General features: G+C 38.7%; 1 protein-coding gene across 1 annotated transcript in view; it reads right to left on the reverse strand.

Moving 5' to 3' along the window:
* MOCOS (molybdenum cofactor sulfurase) overlaps nucleotides 1-23,981 on the reverse strand; it is a 217,020-nt gene that overhangs the window by 110,839 nt on the left and 82,200 nt on the right. The window contains exon 4 of the mRNA XM_030446400.1: nucleotides 16,572-17,213. Within this exon, the coding sequence (XP_030302260.1) occupies nucleotides 16,572-17,213 (642 nt within the window). The remainder of the gene's footprint in view (nucleotides 1-16,571; nucleotides 17,214-23,981) is intronic.

Genomic DNA, 23,981 nt, shown 5'->3' on the forward strand with positions numbered 1-23,981 from the left:
CCATTGGGTTTTTGTGTATGCTATGGAGTGCATAATAGTAAGTACAAGACAAAATGGCTTCAGGTTTCACAGAACCACACAGAAAAATAGGTGTGTTCTCTACCAAAAGCCCACCAGAGAACTTCTCATATTTTACCAACTGAAGGCTAGCCAGGGTTGAATTTAAATTACTTACTCTTACCCTACTTCAACATTTCAGGTGCAATACATATTTTAGGGATATAATTGAGGTCTGTAAAATAAAAGGCAGTGCAGATGTCTGGTATGAGTAGAAAGATCCAATAAAAGAACCAGCTGAATACTGATTCTTCAGATTTGCAGACCACTGGAGAGAACTGAGTATGGCAGAAAGGAGGTAGCACTGTAGGAAGGGAATTCATAACAAGATACAGAGGGAAACTATAATAATATTTGTATGCTTAGTACTATACAAGTCATAGTAAGTAATGAAGCACTAAGCAAAAAGAAGGTAACAAACCTTAGGAAGGTAACAAACAAAGCAAAAGAGAATTCAGATTGACTCGACACAGGCTCTGAATAAGCCAAAAGTGCACTGAAATGTTGCATCACAACACAATGGTAAGAAGGACACAGCATTACCACCCCCAGCTTGGTTGCCAGATTCTCAAAACTTCCCACAAAAAAAAAAAAAAAGAAAAAAAAAAGTTTGCATTAACAGAATGGGAGGTCCTCAACAGCAGAAAATTGCCCAGTGGAAAACAAATATGACTCTGGAGAGAAAAGATCCATGGAGTTGCCATTCACAAATACTGCATAGTTTTTAGGGAAATACAGGACCTATAGTAGTATAAAGCTTATGACACTGCTATCCATAGTTTTTGTGATTGGAGGAATCCATTTAGTTCCAAGTCTAGTTTCTGTGTCAAAGAGCAAAAATCCAGAATTCCATACAGCAGTCTCACACGTCACCTTAAAATGATACAACCAGTAGGTCTCTGCAAAGTTTTGCCTTCAAAATAATTATTTACATAATGAATTCCAAATATATTTAATTTATGTTAATCTCTTAATATATGTAGAAAACCCTATGTAAAACCTAATAAAACCTAGAAGGCCATGCACGATTTTGATATACCAGCTACACTTTTGCAAGACTTCTTTCCTCCATCCTTTCTTTCACATATATGTTAATGTTTGCTTTACTGGATATGACTTCTGAAAAAAATACAGTTGAGATTAGATTTAAGTTATAATTAACAATGAATGTGTCAAAGTATTATTATGTTGTTTATCACACTGCTTGCAATGTAATTTAGTGCAATAAGACCAAGACTTGCTATGTGACAGTTATTTAGCATTTAAGTCTTCTTAAGAGTCTCTGCAGAGTATCCTGAATGTTAACTATGGGAAGATTATTTTGTACAAAAGCAGCTTGAGGCAAAATGTAGCGACAACTTGCTATAGCCCAGCAAAAGCTCTTAAATCTTATGTCATCTACAAGCTGAAATATAATAATTAAATAATCTAAATATGTCGTAAAACTAATGAGAAACCCAAAGGATAAAATTAAAAATTGACATTAATAGGGCAGCTTAACCATATGAGGAAAAAACCCAGTCTTTTTTCTTTCTGATAGAATTTCTGAGGAGATATATTCCTTTTAAATGTGTACATACACACAAAAGATTGAAACCTAAAATGCTGGGGGGAAAACAAAAGCAATAACTTTTGGTGCTGTACACAGACAGCTCAGCTTATTTTAAGGTTAGTCTGAGCTGTTCTGGTATGGCTTGGGCTTTTTTTCTCTTTGTAGCCACTAAATTGATTTTATTTTCACCTCAGACTTAATTGTAAAGAATTTTCTACTCTCAGAGAGTCCCCACTGAGCATTCTTTTGTATGTCTGTGAATCCTATTGTTGGTCTTAGACCTTCTTTGGTGATGAAAGTCTAAGTTTGCCTTGAAGAGCTGCTCAGTGACCTCAGATCTGAAAGGAAAATGAAAGTTCTACCTGTGACTCCTGTGATGATTAAACAAAAATAACTGACTGCTATCATACCATCTATTAAAATTCTGGTGTTCAAACTCACTGGAGACATTTCAAAGGCTCCTTTGGGAAAAAGAATGTATTATTGAGGTAAGTGGAAGAGTTTTGAGAGGTACTACATGTGATATTGGCACATCCATCATCACAAAAAGTTTTGAAAATTTTAACCTGAAAAAAAGAATCAGCATTTTTTACCACCTTCTGTCACTGTAATAGCAAATGCAAATGTTGGCATGCACTGAAGATAATACTGATTATCCATAGAGATGGTTAATGATTAGCCAGACAGAGACTGGTAAATTTTGACTCTTAGGAAGCACTTGGTCCAAGGCCTGGAGAGACTGTCTTCTAATTTAAAGGTGAGCCCCAGAGCTTTTGAATAATTCAAAGGACAACTCAGCTAAGAGCAGCAAGCTCTACAGGCAAAGTTATCAAGGACTCACCAGAATTTGTGACTCTTTCTCCATCACCTCCTCCTTATGCTAGCAGGTAGATGTCACCAAGTAGAGAGTTGTTTCTGCCTATAGCAGCCATGCCTGCAGAGGGAGATGGTGTCCAAGTAGTTTTCTGGAGAGGCTGGCAGGGACACACACTGCCAGCTCCCACCACTGGACAGCCCCATGGAGTACTGGTGCCCATGCAAGTTCTCTGTTCTTTAGCCTTGGCCTCAATAGCTGCCAAGCAATCTGCTATGTTGCCATTGCTTGCACTTTTTCAGAAAGTTAGACAGTATTATTTTTGATAGAAAAAAAAACTGTTTTCATTAATTTTTAAGAGAGCCATCTTGACTGCCTTCTCTGCTTTCAGGCAGATAATGTCACACTCGGTTCAGTTTATGGCCAAGCTAAATCCCTGCAAACCATCCACTGATAAGGAGAAATATGACTTGAGTCCTTTCAAAATATTTTCCTATATACCTCTAAGATACACTTCCTCAGTGTTTATCCTTATTTGAGTAAACTGGATACTTTCCAAATAATTGTTACAAACATCTGCTCAGAAACATATTCAGCCATTCAACTCAGCCAGCTTACCTTGTACCACTCTGAACAGCTCAATGCTGCTCACTGCAGCTAACAGGTTATAAATTAATATCTTGTGTTCTAACATAGATGTTCCCACAAAGAGATGATAATGAAATATACATTAAACTGAATGCAACTGGAAGTTTATTATCTTTGTTTGCATGTGGAACTCAATGTTACTACAACTCTGACTGACCTTTTTGTAGTGGCCACATACAGAAAATAAAAACTAATCTTCGGCTTTATGAAGGTAAACTGGAGCTTAAAAAGAAAAGATCCGTGTTTCCCATGTTGATATATTATGGATTCTGTTTTCAAGTGCTGGGAACAGCTACTATTCTGCCAACTAATGTCAATATTGGATTTCTGAATTTAACACAGGCTGGGGAAATAAAATCAGCATTGACCATCAAAAACTGAATTAAATGGCAAAGATACTTATCGTAAATTCAAACAAATAAAATGCTATAGAATTTGAAAAGGAAAGATGATCCAGACCTCTCAAATCCAAATAATTTTTCTTTAATTATAGGCTATTACTTCTTTGTGAAGACAAAGTAGACTAGCAGGTTGCATACTGAATAAAGAACTTCAAGTCATCAGTGTTATGTACATCTAAGACACAAAGATAAACAGAGAGATTGTCTAAAATGTGGATTTCATCTTGAATAGGATAAAGATTCCCTGAAGAAAGTAGAAAAAGAGAAAATATTTAGTCTCAGAGCTTCTGAAAAGCACAATTAACATCACTATGTAACATATGAGGATTACTTTAAAGTATCAAGTGACTATTTGAAGGCAATATAAAAAAGATAAATAAAAACCATTAATACTGCCATACTGACTATGCTGTATAAAGCCTCTCCTGGTAAGCAGAACTGTGTACCATATGACCAGATAACATGGTTTTGTTGAGCAGTTTGGGCCAGAAGAAACAACAATGGGTCACCATAGAGCACTTTTTAAGATCTGAGGGGCAAAATAAATAGCCCGTTATTTTCTAGATCACTTGTTTCTCTTGTGTTTTTTATAAAGGATCAATCCTCCCTGAGCAAGACAGTGTAGATGCAGTTCTAGAGAACTGGAATACATATACTTGCTCTAAGCAAACAAAGCAAGCTAGCACATCTTAGCTGCTCTGCATCCTGGGGTGTTTTGATACAGCCTGATTAGCCCACAGATAACACTTAAATTAAATAAGTGACATGAATTTGATCCCTCTTAGAGACACCAGGTCCTCACTCAGTGTTCTGGACAACTTGGTGCTTCTCTGGGAAAGCATCTGCTGTGTGTAGTTAATTTTTGGCTTAGGGAAAAAAAAACCCAGCATATATACATCTCTCTTCTTGAATAAATACAAAATAACTACATTTTCCAAGGTACAGATAATTTTTATTTAAGGAATTATCATAGAATGGCTTAGGTTGGAAGAGACTTTGGAGAAATCCTACTCCAATCTCCTCTCATCTCAACGAGGATGCTCAGAGCCTCAAGTCGCATTGTCAGGAGCAAACAGTCTCTCTAACCTAACTGAAGATGAACTCCATGAAAGAAATTGTAATCTGGGAGGCCAGTTTGGAAGCTGAACCAGCAAAGCTCCTCATTTACACACAATATAGAACAGAAAAACTCATGTTTACTTCCAATAGAGCCAAAATCTCATTCTTCAACAATGAGCACATTGTGGTACAAGAAAGTTAGAGATAAACTAAACTGAATATAGTATAATTATATATAATTGTAATTGTACTGGTAATTATTTTTCTTAATTTGAGTCTTTATCGAATTGCTGAGAAAATATTTATAATGTAATTGTTATGCACACTGGCACGGTTTAATTCACACTGCAAACACAGAGCATTCTCTGAAGCTTTTCTTAAGAGTCAAGTATAATCAGGGGACTGAAAAACAAAAGCAGAAAAACAATGAAGTTAAAACAGAAAAATGAGGCAACAATTCACTGGGATAATCTTACAAGGAAGATCATAAAAATGTAATTTATAAGGAAGGCTTGCAAAACTGTCACTAGTTTTTAGTCTGAATGTCAACATTTTCCACCAGTGCAGGATTTCTGCAAACAGGATTATTACTGATACATCTCATATATGCCAAGGTCTTATTCTCTCAGAATGCTGCTATAAGGCAATGCTAAAAGGGAAAAGTCAAACTTTGAACTTTTCAGTTATAAAGAAATTCTCATTTTAAACAGTAATCAAATTGCCAGGATGAAAAGGATTCAAAGTTTCATCACCTTGTTGACTATATTTTCCCTGCAATCAGGGAAGTAACTGAAATAAAAGTATTAAGAAAGATTGTTGGAAATAGTACAACTTGTTGGAAATAACACTGCCTTCTCAGATGTGCCCAGAGATTGCAAGAAGACTCATCAGGGACCTGTACTTCCAAAACTAAGGTATGTACATACTTCATTGAACAAATAGAGAAAACAAAAATAGACACCATGCCTCATCAAATTTTAGTTGCTTCAGATTGAAGAATCAAGTTTATCATTGAGTGTAAGATGCTACCTAAAAATTAGTTGGTAACCTAGAGGGTGTTGACTTACACCAGGTATACCCAAATAAACACACACACCCCATAGTTCTAAAATGATACTGCTAACTGTAATTTTTTTCTCCCTCTTAGGAATATGATTTATTCAGAGGTTTATTATAAAGATTATCTTAATTTTACTGTGCAGGTTAGATTTATGTCATATAAAGACTGACCAGAAAGTCTGATTTTTTATTTTTGTTTTCCTGCAGATTCAAGAAACCATTTTCCTCTATGGAAGTAAAAGAAACAGTCCCATTTTACCTTTTTTTTTTTCTTTTTTCCTGCAGATCTGTAAAGCATATAGTAATTGTGTCACCATGGGATGTCAAATCACTGTGGTATATGAAGAACAAAATTGTCTATTGCAATTGATAACACTATGTTCCAGTACAAATGAAGTTACACTGTACTTTGTTTTAAATTTAAGAGCTAAATTTAATCCCTACAATAAGTTTAAGAAATTAAACTTTGTTTGAATTCTGATTTTGGCTTCAGGAGAAATGGGCAGGAAGCAGAAAGCAGTGTTATTTTCAGTGGAGCATCAGGCAGAGTTGCCTGACACCTTAATGATGCCTAGACCTTGTAAGGCAAGTTTTCTAAAGAGAGGCAAACTGATTTCCCAGACGTAGCTGTTGGCCCAATAAATTTTGTTACTGCAAGGTACAAGCCTTTCTTCACCTGTATTTTAGACTATCTTTGACTACTACAACTCCCATGTTCTTTGGGTCCCAAGAGCAGGAATTTGACCATACACTTACAGCTACAGCACCATGCACAGCCTGGATTACAGAAAAAGCCTCTACACTCCTGCTTGTGAAATGAAAACAGCTTAGTTCAGTATTTGTATTTTGGCCTCTTCCCCATATTATAACTTTGGGCTGGACATCTTGTCATGTATTTAGGTTTTCAATGGAAATGTTACCACTCACCCTCTGATGCTGGAGACTGATCAGTCTGTTTGCCAGGTCACTGCCTGAGACACTGCTTGGCCAGCCAGAATTCAGATGTGAGATAGGGCTCATACACAGGACCACACTGTGGTCTCCCTGGCTTATTCATGCAGAATTGACAAATTAATCTGTCATGAGACACGGGGTGCCATAGCTCTTTTACTCTGGCTATTAGATAAAGGATTAATTTTCCAATAGGATTGAAGGAAGAGTTTTTAAATTAGCAGAAAAAAATGTCATCAACATGCTGCATCCATTGCTACGGCTTAGGTATTCTTTGGTCAGTAATTCCAGGGAAAAAACTTGCTAGTGGCATACACTCCTTGTTTGTGTCTACAGTTTTCCTTTCTTGGCCAGTCATATGCAGCTTGAAAATGTGTTGACAGTGTAATTTGTGGACATAAATGTAGGGAGTGAATACTACTCCTTCCTCCACCCCCTTTAGGGCAGCCACAGATGAGCAAATTTGACAGATTTGGCAATACTTTCATACCTTTTCAATATGCCACTAGAGATTTAAAAGTGTTTGAATGAAACCTGCATGGCATTCAATGATGGCTGGGCTTTCCTTGTTAATTTTTTTGTGCACCTGAGGTAAAAAGTTTCGGAATTCTTAAATTAGTGGATTATTAATCTTTAACTTAGGAAAGCAGCCCAGATAAGAGAAGTTTACTTAAATAAGAGGTTCTGCTGAAAATTCTTATGATCATATAAAATTTTAGCATTCCTGCAGCCATTTAAATAGCTGAAGGTAGATCTGCTTGGCTGTTAAAACTGCTTCATTAACTACAAAATGATCTTTTCAAGATTCACATTCCCCCTTTAGCTCATAATTTAAATAAACCAGGCTAGGATAAGAAATCTTCCTTTATCTTTGACTCACAGTTCTGATAGCCAAGCATTTATGTTCGTCAGACAGGAAGGGAGATTAAATGAGAACTTATTCAGTTCTCTCTGCATGGGGGAAATATGTGTTAATTTACATTTTCTTTGACATGGAAAACTGAAATAAAACCTGTTCGCTATACTTAAACTGTAGTTAAACTCTAAGTTTGATTCATCATATAGTACGAGTTCCTGAGAATTTCATACAGTTAATCTTAAAAGGTAGCACACCCACTACAGTGTGCATACTAATACACTAAGAATTCAGTGTCAATGTCAATAGCATGTAAATCTTGAGAAATTTTTAGAGAACACAGTACGAATATATCTACATTCTTATACATATTTCATATAAAGGAAGACTGTAGGGTCACACTGGGGACATTAATCTTCATATACTTGATTCCACGACAGAAGACTTCACAGGAAATATTTAGGATGCCTGCTACAAACTGGCACACTAACAAATAGGAAGACCATTCTCCTTTGACAAGACACGCATGGCACATTGATTTGCATTTTCTATACAACGTGTACATACTGAAATGTCTTGGCTAGAGTTGAAGTTTTACATCAGTTCCACTAATAATGTCCACCTGTGCTCTGATGTGAACTTACAACAGCAACAGTTATAAGATTAGAAACAAGAACGTGAAGGTGCTCAACCTTCTTGGAGATGCAACCATATTATAAAGATAAAACTGGCTTCATTATATCTATTATTAAAAACATGTTACAGGCCAAGTTCCTTATCAATTCCTGGTAAGTCACGCCACAGCATTTGGTCCTTAATAAAATTTAAAATTGCACTCAACACCTCTGTGTGTAAAAATCATTGTCAATCTACCACCTGGTAAGAGAGAACAGAAGAGTTATAGCTTTATGAAGCTGCTACATCTAGAATTTAAAATTAGACTTGGGCAAGACTTACAAGGAGGAATTTTTGCATAGTTATCAGTCTACTGGTATATCAACTATAGTTTCTTGATTATGTGTATCCTCACACATACAAACGTAAAAAAGCCCAAACTTCAGAAAACTTGAGCTTAAGTTCATGGTCCTGCTTCTTTTAGTTTATCTAATTTAATTATCTTATTCACTAAATACCAGGAGTGTAATTCTTATGAACAATCAGAAGGACAGTTTTCCTGTTCCATCCCCAATTCTGTAGTAATCTGACTAGGAAAATCACCTAGAAACGTCTAGATAGGGAATCAAAGAGAATTCATGTAATTTTAAAATCAATTTAAGTGATTAAAAGATTAAATCTGGCACATAGAATATAATCAAAGATCTCCTGTTGAGTCCAGCAGGAGATGAATCGGGCCAACAGGCCTTTATCAGCAGTTCTTTTACTGCACCCCCAAAGAGGTTATGCTGTTCTCATTTGCTACATCTCATCCTTAAAAGACTGCAAATGCTCTTCCATGGCTTCCAGCACAACAGAGTACAACCTCTCTGGGGGATACATGTGCTGTGCTAGCAAAGGGTCATAATAAAGCAAATAATAAAAAAAAAAAATATTTGAAAACTTGAAACTTATGGTGACAGGAAAGTGATAAAAATACTTTGACCTTGCAAATGTTGCAGCAGCTTCAGTATGAAGTTAATAGTAAATATTGAACATTTTGATGCTAACTGTAAAAATGTCAGTATTTTCATAATTATTTTCATACATAAGTGGAGCTCAAATATTCAGACCACTAGACCCAAAATACTTATGTCTCACTGCATTACTGGTGCCTTCTAAATTATGCTGTCAGTCAGATTAGCATAAAATCTGTTTCTTTGGAATAAAGAACAGTCTCACATGCAAAGACCTGATTTCTGTCATAAACGGATATGTGTTGACCAGTACCAGAACTGAGTAGTCTAGAAAAAGGCTAGCAAATCTAATTAGATGATTAGAGGCAGTTTAATGTCCACATGTCACTGTTCCACAGTAAAGGGCTGCATTTCTTATATGCATACACATGCCTTGTTCAATTTGAGAAAAGCTCATGCAGGGTACATTTTATCTTTTAACTTCTGTTTTTCTAGAGAAACACAATATCTCAGGCTCACATTGACTCTGGCCCTTTATTTTCACACAATCCTAAACTAACCCATCACAATGAAACACAGTAAAAATGCAGATGCAAGACCTAAGCATAACATGGTATGAACAGCATCATTAGCTCTGATGAGGGCATCAAAGCAGCTGCCTTTATTTGCATACTGACAACAGAAAAAAATTTAAAAAAATCCTTTTTAGGAGGGGTTAACTGAGTTACTGTCACTTAGCATTAATATATTGTTTTGTCCCAAAAGACAGACCATGCTAAATGTGCCACTGACAAAAGCGGCGAGTCACTTTTCTCACTTAATCCAATAATAAATTAGTGTGGCTAATTTAAGAGCAATCACACCACCTCTAATTTAGGTGAAATTGAGTGATAAGAAGAATTAAGATTAATACTAACCACTTTTCAGCAGTTGATGTTATGAATAAAATCCATGTAATCTGTATTACTGAACTTATTTGAATCCGCAGCCATAAAAAATAAATTAAAAAGGGGTTACTTCAAAGCACTACCTGAAAATAGCTGCAAAATATATGCCGTAAAGTATAAAATAGGAGATACGATTCTCTCAGCAGTACTTTCCCTGCTGTAGCTTTAAAACTTATCATAAAATTCACCAAAAATAAAGCTATTACAATCATTTGACACAGTTATTAAGCCACAGCAGATGTTATTTGATAATATAAATTACTAGATATGTAAAAAGTAGATTATAATAATGCTAGAGAATCCCTCTGAAATTTTAATTGAACACAAACAGACTGAAACGTGACAGCCAGGCATTTAATCAAATCTGAGTATTTCCTGCTTTGGAATCCATTGCTTATGTGTGAAAGTCAAGAAAGATTTGAAAACCTTTTTTCCTCAAGAGCATCAATATTTTTTGTTCTGAATTAAATCTGTTTGAGAACCCTGTAGACATTTCTCTCATGGGTTCCCAGGAGCACAACTGCCAGATGCACTCTTGCATTTATTTGACTAATAAGAAGATGAAAACCAAAACCAAAACTTGTGCTTGTACTTGTAATCCTCAAATGTTAGCCTGAGCGATATAATCTAAACATTTAAAGTACTCTGTGTATCATTAGTTCTCCACTAGGAAGCCAGTGACCACTAAGCTTTTTTTTAAAACTAGATCTCTGTAGCTTAGCTATAAATAAAGAATAATATTACATCAAATGAGAAGTCACATAATCTGTCATTAAATTTAAGATGGTTTTGTGGGTCTTCTGCTCTTAACAGACAAACCTTTATGAGCAGTTTGGTCTCTTGTATTCTGACTTCATTTAGACTACAAAAAACATATCCTTCTCTTAAATAACCAGACTTGATGTAAGGGCAATAACAACTCTGGTCAAGAATTCCTTTCAAAACATGTTTTAGAAGCCTGATTCTGCATGGAAAGAAGCAACAGACCTTAAAAAAAAAAAAAACAAAACCTAAAAAAAACAGTGAAGGTGAAGATCCCTTTTGAAATATTACATATATAGTTGCCACATGACACATGAATGTGGGTTTGTCTCCTTTTCTGGAGTCTTTTGTGAGTCCCTGGATCTGGAGGTGTGTATGCACAAATCACAGAATCACACAGAATCACAGAATCCTAGGGGTTGGAAGGGACCTCGAAAGATCATCTAGTCCAACCCCCCCTGCTAGAGCAGGGCCACCTAGAGTACAACAGGACACGTACTAATGTTTAGCACCTTCTTCTGATAAATCACAGAATGATAGGGGGTTGGAAGGGACCTCAAGTCCAACCCCCCTATCAGGGCAGGATCATTTCATGCAGGTCACACAGGAACATGTCCAGGTGGGTTTTGAATGTCTCCAGAGGAGACTCCACCCTTACAGACATGTTATTTCAATTTTTCCTCTGCTCACATTATTTCATGCTTTAAAAAAACTCCTAAATGGAAAAAACAAACCACTTGTTATGGTCCGTTCCCTGCCCTGATGACCTTCTTACCACTCTTCCTCTGCTTGGGCAGCAGAGCTATATTAGCACAAAGAAGTAGCTGTGAACCCACAGCCCCCAGCCCCAGTCAGAAAAAGCTCTTAATTGCTTTCCTAGGAAAGGAGCAAAGATCTGAGAATGATTCATCCCTTCTTAGGTGGTTCTGGAGAAAGAGAGACATGGGGACCCAGGCCTGCACGTGGTACATGCTCCTGCCCAGGATGGGTGCTTTTTGCACATCTGAGGCTAAACTCTAAAATGAGATTAAACCCACAGCAAAAGAGCAAATAAAGTTTCAATAGGCAACTGAGAACAATTTAAGCATTACTGTGGAAGTATTTAAACACACATGCTGGAGGATTCATAACATATAAAAAGATTAAAAGAATAATAAATATCTAAATTGACACTCTGGCACTAGTTACAGCTCTTCAGTATGTCTGCCTTAGCTCATGCTTTTGTCTTTGTAACTTCAGGAGTCAAATGACGACTATTGAACTCATGTACTATACCATGGAGTATTTACAGCAATTCCTGTTCCTAAGATCTGCCTGAGGTAAAAAGAGAGAGCAAAAGCTTTAATTCCAGCACTTTGAAGTAAATCAATCCCTTAACATTGTCTGAACAGGATTTGTATGTAGTAAATGGCACCTGGGTCAAAAAAAACAGTCTCAGCCTTTTACATGGTATATGCTTTTACATGGTATATGTATACAACACAAATGAAGAAAAAAACATTATTTCTATGCTAAACAAGTTACCACTGTTTTTACTCATATATCAAACAAGTTAATCAATCACAAATGTAAAATACACAAAGTATAACAAAAAGTGTAGAATAAATTTATCACTAGAAAACAAATACAGTAAAATCCCAATACCTGGTACCAGATATTCACAAGGCCTCTCAAAGAAGATTTAGGGAAATAGTTTCATTCTAAGTTTGAGTACAAGAACTCCCTAGGCTGTAACTATGTCATGACAATTTGCTAGGCACAGTGACAGCAAAGATACATTCTGGATCAAGCAGAAACTTTTACTGCATTGGATCAGTGGTAAAAATCAAGTCCTGGCATATAGCAGAATTCTCTTCTTTCTTGCCATCATGTCTAAACAGTTCATATCTTAAGGACAATGTATTTTATAATGAGCTCCAAATTTCTTTTATTTAAAAATCCTTATTGCACTGGAGCTCTTGAGTGATTTGTAGGTTTCTTTTACAAGACAGTAATTTGGTGCCAGTTATATAGCGGTATGGAGCTGCTTAACAATAGATTGATCCTTGATATGATTTACACGAGCTTCTGTGTCTGAAGCCCACAACTCCACTAGGTATATGAATACTCATGGCCTTCTTTGCAATGTAAGAAGAAGAAAGAAAGAAGAAACGTGCTTAGTTTAGTTCAGCCTACTTTCTGTGCTGACAGAAACATGGAATAATGCTAAGGAGACAATCTCCAGAAGAACAACAGCTTTTTGACAAGGGTTTCTCAGGCTGCTCCCTATCCACCACTGAGCTTCAGGATCAGTTGCCTCCAGCTCTTGCAATAGGTCTCATCCCTGCCTTTCTGCTTTCATAGCATCAAAGAACCATTAAGGTTGGAAAAGACCTCTAAGATGAAGTTCAAACCATCAACACCAACACGGTGATGCCAACTAAACCATGTCCTCAAGTGCCACATCTACACTTTTTTTGAACACCTCCAGGGATGGTGCATGCACAAACTCCACATGCAGCTGAGGATCCCAACAATGTTACTATACACATACCTGCATAGGGATGCAGAGAGTTGTCCAGGTGATCTCTAACATAGTTCTCCATCATACTACATGAGCCTGCCCTAATCAAAGACATTTCCTGCAGAACTTGAAGGATAGAACCTTTTATCTGCAGGTCATATATACGAACCATGATATATCACCTCAAAAATAAAAAGCTGCAGCATCAAGTAGAAGGAAACATGCTTTCGTTAAGTTCAATTCACCATAGATTACAAAAGTGGGTGCTGCTTTGGGGCTGTCAAATCATTCAAGCAGCAGAGGCAAGAGAGCCTAAAACTTGTCAGGAGCAATGTCACGCCACCTGGATTTCCAAAGCCTTTGGAAATGCATTTGGAAATGAAAAATACACAAAAGCTAATGCAATAGATATTTCACACTGGTAGACTAAGATGCAGATATCCAATTTACAGATAACACAACAGCTTCTTTTCCCTTAGTCATAATTTCCAGGGTGATCAGATTCTGAATAGTTCTCCCAGATACAAAAGAAAAATAGGGCAGATGATGAATATTTTATCTCTGAATGCTTGCTACACATAATAATATTATTTTATTATCTCATGCTGTGCAGAAAAAAACCTGGGAAATGAGGCTAGATTTGTGAATGATAATAATAATTTGTCAAGCTGTTTGATACAAGGATGAAAATACAATAAACATGATTTTAAAAGTTGAGATAGGAAGATTGTCTACTGCCATGGAATAGGAAAATGTGGAACTGATTTAAGGTTATTAAAGTAATGCAAGAGTCTACAACAGAATAATTTATAAAGCAAGAACAAAATAAAGTACAAGAAACACTAGAAAAACTGTACCCATTAAGACAAAAGGAAACCATTTTGACAGACCTGGAAAGGAAAGATGAATAAAACACCCTCATCACACACCTCCACTTAAGTTTCACCTTGACTCAGAAAAAACCCATTTCCTTAGTACACTGCACTTGATTGTGTGTGCATGGGGAATACCTTCTGCTAAGGGTATTCAGATACACACCTTCTAATCAGCTTTTCCAATGATACTTTTAGAGTTCAAGTTTCTTTTTGAATGACCACATGAAATGACATGTTTCAGTGTATTCAATGCCAGTGTTAATCCAGCACTGTAAACAAGTTTTTTCAAAAAGGGTTTAAAGAAACAAGCCTTTTGAATCACAAATGCACGCCTGAAGAGGGAATGCAGATGGAGCTCAGTATAGGTGCACAGCATCAAGCACAGAAGCACAAAGGCTGAAAAGGGTCCCTGGAGATCTCCAGTCTCACCTCCTGCCAAAAGCACATCCTGTTGGAGCAGGTTTCTCAGGACCTTTTCACATTGGGCCAAGCAGCCAAAAATGGAGGCTGCTTACTGTAATTTGGCAGGGATAAGGCCTGGCTAGAGTTGCTGTTTACATGAGAAATAATGACCCAGGTGTCTAAATCACTAGCAAAGAAATGGCAACATGGCACACAGATAAGGTAATGATATCAGTTTTGTCCACTCTGGCCTGGTATTTTGTTTGAAGTAAAGAAGTTTTGCTCCAAACTGCTCTATTGAAACACATGGTTTTAAATATTAGGTTTTCAAATAATAACCAAAGGATTAGATGAAGACAAAGTAAATATTTACCTATATACATTGATTCAGACTGAGTGACACTGGTGTCTAACAGACACTAGTATCACATGCCTGGGTATCCAGCTGTCAGATTTAATTATTTGAGTTACTTTCCCTCATACTAACATTAGACATGCTATACCCAGTCTGACTGAGAAACCAAAATTGGACAAATTCCTTTGCTTATAACTGTAGTAATCAAAAGTGTGCACTTTTGATTAAGTTAAAGAAAAACTTGAAAGCTGTGGGACCCTGAAATACATACCTGAAGGTTTGTAATTAGTCAGTCTCCGAAAAGTCCTAAGAAAGATACAAGAGACAGAGCTCCCTTCAAGGTTTCCACACACATTTCTCCTCTTATTAAAAAAAGTATAAAAGCAAAACTGAGATCTCAAATGCATTTCAGATATTTTTACCTGCTATTCAATCTCAGGAATTGTGTGTCAATTACCTCTAGAAAACTACTCAGAAATTAGAGCCTGTTAAAGCAGGTTTTCTCCTTGGCTTGCAGGTGATGTAGGAACACCCTGGGATCCCTTGATTTTTATGCCCTTTCATCCTGACTTCTAGTGAGTGCTGCACTTCAAAGCCTTTTTTGGTTTGAAAAAAAGAGAAAGAGGTCAGAACAACAATGTTTCCCTGTTGTTTTTATTTCTAAATTAAAGATTAACTGGACATTCACCACACCAATGTCCATTTTGGAAATAATGCATGGCTTCATACAGCAAGAGAGACAGGCTAATGTAGCCAGCCTCTGCATTTAACAGTCTAGAACCAAAATCCCACAGCAACATTCAGAGCACACACGTAAGAGGTGTGCACAGATGAGGAACTGTTCCACATTACTGCATATACAGTGAAAAGTAAGACTTTACATGATGGGAGATGCAGGACTTTGTGCTGCTGAATAAATACACAAATACAAGACTTGTATGGCTTGGTTTTTATGTTTTCCCCTTTTCACCTCTAGCCTTTCCCAAGAACTATAATTTAATATTAAATGCTGTTCTCAGGCTTTACTTTGTGCAGGTGTATTGGATGTTACACAGGAAGAAATACCCTTTACAGAATTTATGTAAGTTGTTGGCAGAGAGAGGAAGCATCTCTTATAGTAGGGTTTCAGTGTAATAAGGGACTCAGGAAACTAAGCCACTGCCCAGAATTTCCTTATGTGTGAATGCTCAAACTCTTGTAGGTGTCCTCAATTTTCTGTAAGAGAGCTTCACAGCTTCTCCAGAACCTCAATCAGGGAATAAGAGCACTACTAATATTTCTCCTAAGTAATGTATCTAACTGGACAAGTTATTCTGATAAAGCTTCTCTTGTGAGTAAACCCTGACACCTTTCCAGTGAAATACATGGACCTTATTTCCCAGTTCCACTGAGAGTCACTATGCTGTGTGAAACTTGGCCTGGCTGCTCCAGCTGCAGAGTTTCAAAAACAAATCAAGGTTCCACCAAGTTATAATATATAAATTAAAAAAGCATAGACTGACCTTTTTGTCACTGAATGAAGTCTTGTATTTTTACCACTTGTGACAAACTAGATCAGGGAAGGAAAGCAGATATTTCAGATGCTCTTTAGACAGGAAAAAGGAATATTAAGAAGAAAACAGAGTTAGATGTGAAATATCTATCCAGCTGCATCAAGAAGCACAGGTGTTATAGCCCACTGCATCCATTCAACCCTAAGACAGTTGCCTGATGGAAAAAGTATCAGCAAAAAACTCTGGTTTGTTAAACTAATCCTTACCTTTCTGATATAGATTTCCTGGGAAAATAAAAATCCTCTCCTGCAAGGTAGGCAGCTGCAGTTCCACCTCCAAAATAGGTCTTCCTCAAGAGGGGGGCAATCCGGTTATTTACCAGTAATGCTCCTACGCCAGTTGGGAATCCAAAGATTTTGTAGAATGAGATGGAGATAAAGTCAGCTTGGTGAACTCCCAAGTTTAAAGGAGAACTGCTCACGTAGGAAGCTGCATCTAGTAGAACAAACCACTTCCCTGGTATTTTGATGGGACACAGTTTTCCAGATTTTATGTCCTGTATCCATGAAAGGGGATATTTGGTACCAGAAAAATTGCTCTGAGCTGGGTAACAGAAAAGATGTGGTGTTGAGCAGTTTTGTTCTTCAGCTGATAACCTGTTTTTTTCTGATAAGATGATTTCCTTTGGTTTTATTGGAACAGATGAGACATTCAATGAGGCAGTTATTCCCCTCATACCCACCACAGATGTGTGGCTGTCTGTTAGGTAACAAAATCGACTGCTGGGTTGCTTTGTGCCTTCAGGTATCCAAGGGAATGCTTCTGCTACCAGTTTAAGTGCAGCTGTGCATCCAGATGTGAAAATGACGGTGTAATCTGAAGCAGTAGTGTGAAAGTGTTGCAATATTCTGAAAAAGTGAAAAATAAGCAAGTTATTTTCTCATTTTTCTATTTTATTGTTGTGTAATGTATTTTGATTTTCCTCACAAGTTCTACAACTCTTGACACCTGATATGAATACAAGTAGACAGGTTTTGCCAAATAACACGAAGTTTAACAAGTGTAAACCAAATAGTTTTGCCCACAAGAGACCCCACTGCTGCAGGGAGTGTTGCTGGAATTTTAAGGATAAAAGCCAATTTTGCCTGGATCTGAATAAAGTGCCCAGTCTGGTCCCTCTGTGGGATCAGAATCAAGTTTAAATATGATTAAAGTTACACTGTCCTTGAGAGAGCTTTTATTCACAAACTATTGAGGATTTTAGTTTATAAAATATTTGGAAAGACAGAATATCTTTCAGTTAAAAAACAATAATCTGCTTAAGTACTGGGCATCCCAATTAAGGGTCACAAGATTCAAAAGGAAAAACTTAACATGCAGTTTTGCTCCTTGCTCATATTATTAACAACAGAAACAGAAGACAGCAACATGTGCTTCATATGTGCCTTGTACACAAAATAAGGTTGTAATCTCAGTAGTCTGCCTGAACCAGAAGCAACCTAATGTCTCCCAATGTGCCAGACTATGAAACTTTAAGCAAGGCTATCTCTTGAGACATGTTTATACTACACACTCCTTGATGCCTAGACAGCACTTCATTGGTTCTAAACTGCCTTTTGTGAATACCATTTAATGTATCCTTTGGTACCCATGCTCGCTTGTGCCTCTATTACAGCTTTGCAGTGTGCAATATCAATCTCTGAATTCAGAGGCTGAGGAACACCTTCAGTTCAGCCACTCTTCTTACCTATTCACCTGACGCACTTTTTTCTGAATTAACTTTTATAAAACTCTGACTAATACTAACAGGAAATGTAACAACCAGCTAAGAGACACCATCTTCAGATCATGAAACAAAGCAAACAAAATTGAACTAGAACATAAAGGCTGCTGCTGCTCAGCAGTGGTCTCTGGTTTTCAAGGAAGGTAAAATGTAACAGGGCTTCTCCTGTGGCAGAGGGTTTCTGCAAGCAACACATCAGTGCTCTCCAAGCAGCTGGCACTCTGATCCCTGTAATTCCAAGGTAAAGACAAGCATTTGAAGACTCCATGGACTCTGGTTCCCAATACAGAGCATTAAAAGTTTGCATTTATATAGCAGGAGATTCCCTTACTAGAACAGGCAGAAACTGAAGACAAAGTTGCATTTAAATGTAAGTTGTACAAAAGGCTGTGTGACAAATCCAAGCTAAAATTTCCTGAACCACAGGACAGCAGAGTGAAATCCCCTCAAGTTTTATGTGTCCAGTCTGAAATACCAATACTGCAGCCAAAGAGTGATAGAGTTGGATGCATGGGGTGCAGCAATCAAAGATTAAACACTGGAGAAAAAACAATTGCCATGACTTTGATGATTAGGACTGAAAAAAAACACAAACCTGCAAAGTCCCACTGTGATTATACTATTAATACTTTTCTGAGCTGAAACAAAGTCTTACTGGGCTGGGAAGTACAGGATGCAACAGATGGATTCATAGACCCAAACGAGACTTGAGTGACTTCAGACCTTCAATTTTTCAAATCTGATGCAATTGTTAGGTATTTTATGTCTTCTGCAAATGAAGAAATAATTTCAGCTTTTATGAAGGACATCAGCAGGTCATGGATTTAAGTTTTGGATGTTCTGAGAAACCATTTGACAGAATTCATTAATAACTTTCAGAAATAAATCTGCCAGAGGATAGCTGCTGCAAGCATTCACAGCTCCTAACATCATTTTTATAGATCATGTTCAGAGAATTAAACTTTGCCATTGGACTTCAGAAACCACAACTGAGATGAAGACGGGATGAAGTCACAGAAGTTTTTATGAAGAGTATTAAACTTACAGTCTGCCTCATTCCTCACCATGACTTCCTCTTTCTGGTCACTGAATGACCTGTAGCAAGGTCCTGTAGCAAGACGAACCTCTCTTAGGGAACGGCGCTTCAAGGTCCAACCAGGTGTTCCAGCAGAGTCTCACGAGCAATGCTCTAAGCCTATGGCTCTCAGAGTTGACTAGCCCAGATCGGTGCTGTTGCTCCAAGAGCAACTGACCTCTCTGCTGGCTTGCTCAGGAATGAGCCAAGCCTGTGTCTTAGGCCTCACCTTTTATTGGCCCCCTAATCCTGCTCATGCGCAGTTGGGGCCCACCCTATTAGGCACAAGTGGGCTTAACACAAGCTCATGCTCACTGCCTGGCAATTAGTGGCACCTGGTTGCCTCATTTCACTATACACTCCCCCTTCACTTGCAGTGAGCTGTGCAGCCCTTTCCATCACCTGCATTACAGATTGAAGCACATGTGTGTGTCCTATAAGACACCTGACTGAAGGAACCTAAAACCCTCAACCCAGGCAGCAGCCTCTGTTGAAGTTAAGCTAGCTGTAGGGCTACCACTTAGAGCCATGCCCTGAATTTCAGTCCATACATCATTCTGCTGGTTTTCTCATATTCATATGCCTCATATTCACGTAGATACAGAAAAGGTGGAAAGCAGGGCAAGAATCCTAACTTCTGCTTCAAGGAGAGAGATGGTCAATGTTAGGCTCTAGTTTCTAGGTGAAAGAATTGCAAAAAGTGGGTTAGTAAGGATACCATTTCTTTGGGGTTACATACATAATTTTATATGTGGCTTACTTTTGTATGACGTAGAATAATTTTGGATAGATTTTGGAATTATTACACTAATATACATACAAATTAAAAAAAGGTTGTGCAATTCTGAAGAAAAAATTAACAACAACAAAGTATCAAACTTTCTGTTTTCACCTCTGTGAGCACTAAAACAAGTTACATATTCAGATGTGTGCACACAGAATACTTTTAGAATGAAGAAGCCAGGAGGCAGGAACAAATTCTAAACATGCAACATCTCTTCATAAAAACAAGCAGGGAAGAATCATGATGAACACTCTAACAAAGCCTGCTCCTCTTCAGCTTACGATGCATTCTTTGCTCTCTGCCCCAGTCAACCTCTGGGTGCCACACAAACTGAGTGGGAGGTGAAAAACAGGTAGGCAAAAATGCCATTTTTTTCTTGGGAATAAAACCCTGCAGCTCTACACAGGAACTGTACTTGCTTAGCAATAGCATTTAATTTGACCAAAAGACACTGTAAATTGACAGTAACTAAGATGCAGGAATTGTGGATTGAGATTTCATAATGGGATGCTGTTGCCCAACCATAAACAGAGTCAGTGTGTAGGTTTGTTAAACATTTCACAGCTTTACAAAGCAATAAATATTATTTTGGGTTGTTTAAGCTCACAATGACAGTTCTACGTTTAACTTGTTAATGAAAGAAAAACGTTTGTGCACAACAATAGTATTTTAACTATGTTCAGTTTTGAATAATTCAAATTTAGAAACAGTTGAACACTTGTGAAATGAAATCCACGACATAGCACAGATCTATTTATCTATTCTGCTCACTAGCAGAAAACTGACTTTCACAAGAAAAAAAAAATCAGCTGCAAGGGTAAAACTCTCAAAAGTGTCCAAATTATTAAAAACATTTTTTGAACTTAAGTTCCTAAAACTAGAGAAATGACCAAGTTACAATTCTAGTTTACTTCAATAGGAAATAAGTTCTTTAATTAATCTCAATAGGTACCTACTTGCATTCTGGGTCTCTGAATGCCTCATAAAATTGCTGTGATTCCAGGACTTGCAAAAGAAGTATAATTTTCAAAGCCAGACTTACATTTTGGTTTTAAGTATTTCTTGAGTTAAAAAGTAAAATTAATAAATAAAGCAGTATCAACTGAGTTAAGGTAATTTCTTTCTCCAGGTGAGCTGTGAACACCTCAGAATAATTTTTATAAAACAAATACCACAAACTCCTGAATTGGAGCAGCACTGTTATGATAAAATCAGAGTACTTGGGGACAGAAAACAGCAATACAACTGAACAACTTCTGCAGTCCACAGTACTACATCCTCTGTTCTGACATTAATATTGGGAAGTACTGGCTATTACACATGAAATTCCTAATGCTCCCTTGTCTTTGTGTAAGACATACCCCATTACAGTGAAATGCAGTTCACCTGTATTACACTCCTGGAAGATTTACAGCCATATATAAAGTCTTTGCTGGCAGCAGGACTAAAGACTTGTGGTAGAAAACTGATAGCTTGATCTACTATAGCTCACAGCTACAAACAGCAGTGGCATTTTATAGTATTACAAATTTCCACTTTTCAAAAGGACTCTTTGGGAGAAAGGACTAAGAGAATAATTGTTTCATTAAACATACTGACAGAGCTGTGCCATCACAGGGAAGACAGCAGAAAAGCTGGGAAACTTGACCGACTACCTTGCTTTCAGGCCAGTTTCACAGTTTTAACCAAAAACCAGGTGACAACTATTCTCACTTATCTCCCTACTACTCTTCTAAACTTTAGAGAGATAAAAAGGGCAATAAGGTTGGGAATTTAATAAGGCTTAAGACTGGGAATTGATTAAGACTTTAAGGTTGGGGAAAAACTTAGGCTTAATGAAGTAGTAATAAAGATAATTAATTATAAACATACACAAATATGTAAACATGGAACCCCCACCCCTGAGCTGGTGATTACTCCCGACCAGGAAAGTCCTGCACAGGACTCAGGAGCAGATGGGAGCACCCGAGTCCAAGGTCCCAGAACAGCCTGGAACAGCCAAGCGGGTCCTACCTGCGGAGGCAGCAGCAGGTGACCTGTCTCACTGAAGGATGCTCTTCTCAGGTGAGGAAACAAGATACAAGAGCAGAGGGGGAAGAAACAAACAAACATAAAAAAAACCCAAGCAAACAGACCCCAGCCATAGAGGCCCCGGGCCCCCCCTCAGGAGCCATTTCACACTGAGCGCCATGGGCAGGAGCGCTGTGATTGGCCCCTTGGGGTCACCTGACCAACACCGACACCGACACAGCCTCACACCAGCTGGTGCGGGTGGTGAGGGCCGGGAAAAGATTGGCTGTTGGGATGTCCCGGAACACCTCCAGTCAGTGTGGCCATAGGCAATTTTCCTCCCCATCTGCCAGGTGAGGCAGGAAGCAATAGCACTGATCCAGGCTGGTCAGCCCTGAGGGCAATAGACTCAGAGCACTATTCATGAGTTTCTGCTGGAACACCTGGTTGGACCTTGGAGCGTCATACCCTAAGAGAGGTTCGTCTTGCAACATCTGGTGGAGAATGCAGGCATAGACCACCTTCTATCCCCTGCTCAGACGAATCAGAAGAAAGGGAGTTCGCAGTTCGGCGCAAACTAGCATTAGCAGAAAACCCAAGAAATCGGGTAAGATCCACTACATTTCCTTCTCTACCACTGATTGACCAAGAAAAAGGAAAAGATGGGATTGTCAGCAAGCACCCCTGTTAATGAGAAGCTGGTGACACGGGTGAAGGAGCAAGAACTCTCCTCCTCCCCGTCCTCTGCGGCCGCGTGGGAACTTTGACAGGACGTCAGGGACCTGTTGGGAAACCTCCATACTCAAGAAATGAATAAAAACATAACCGGATTGGACGGTACCTGGGGAGTGGTGATCAATGCCCTAAAAGAAATAAAAGCCGAGGCGGACGCTGCTGTCACCGCCATTGCAGCACTTCTGCCAAACGCTAGCATTGACACTACAGCACCACCACCAGAAGCAGGATCCGGTGTTGTCCCCACAGCACCTCCGCTACCCACCCTTCCTCCTGAGGGTGGAAAAACCTGGAAGGCATCCCTTAGGACTTAGGGACAACGGCCTTGCCATTAAGGGCATGACAGGAAAGTTGCACCACTCTATAGCCAAGTTTCTATCAGACATCGGGCCGGAGGAAGAAGAAGAAGCACCTGCTCTGAGCATCAAAAGAAACATACAAAAGAATGCAAAGATGCGGACAGCCCATGCCCCCAAGATGGGCGGCCCCAGTTGCTGCTTGAAACCACCCCTACTGCCACCTCCCAGCTCAGAAAAAGAGCATGGGAAAGAAGCGGCCACCCCACCAGCTGCACCCATCGGCCTGGAGGACAAAATAAAAGCCCTCCTGGAAGAAACAAAACAGGCTGTGAAATCTTTAGAGAAAAGGATGACAGACATGGAACAATGCTCGTCTTTCCATAAATATTGAGACCCCCCCACCCACCCTCCCTGATGACAACGATGACGACGTTCCCACCCCACTGCAATCATGACAGAACAACCAAGGCATCAAAGGTGCTGATAAACCCTGATCCGGAAGATAGTCTGGTTTCATCCGCGATGCCATTCTCGAAGGGGACTGGGAGGCCAGCACCATTGCTTGCCCTGTTCTGCATGATAACAACGGGCCACCTCAATTTGAACAGCACAGTTGGAAAACCCTACAGCAAAACCGAGCAATGCTGAGGCCGTGGGTTTGAGCCTCAACCTAAGGGTGATGAGCTAGTGGCACAACCAAGTCAGTGCAGCGCTGAGACAAAGCTCCAGTGGTGCAAATCAGGTTTGCGCGGTGCTTATAGAAACAGTAAAAGCCACACATGCTGAGGTTGTGAAATTCGGGCATAAGCTGAGCCTGTGTTTGGAAGCCCACCTTTTATTGGCCCTCTGGTCCTGCTCAAGCGCAGTGGGGGCCCGCCCTAATCAGGTACAGGTGGGCTTAAGACAAGCTCATGCCCACTCCCTGGCAATTAGTGGCACCTGGTTGCCTCATTTCACTACACCCTGTGTCAAGACATATTAGATGAAAGG

Source organism: Calypte anna, chromosome 2 (assembly GCF_003957555.1).
Source record: "Calypte anna isolate BGI_N300 chromosome 2, bCalAnn1_v1.p, whole genome shotgun sequence".
Classification (NCBI taxonomy): Eukaryota; Metazoa; Chordata; class Aves; order Apodiformes; family Trochilidae; genus Calypte; species Calypte anna.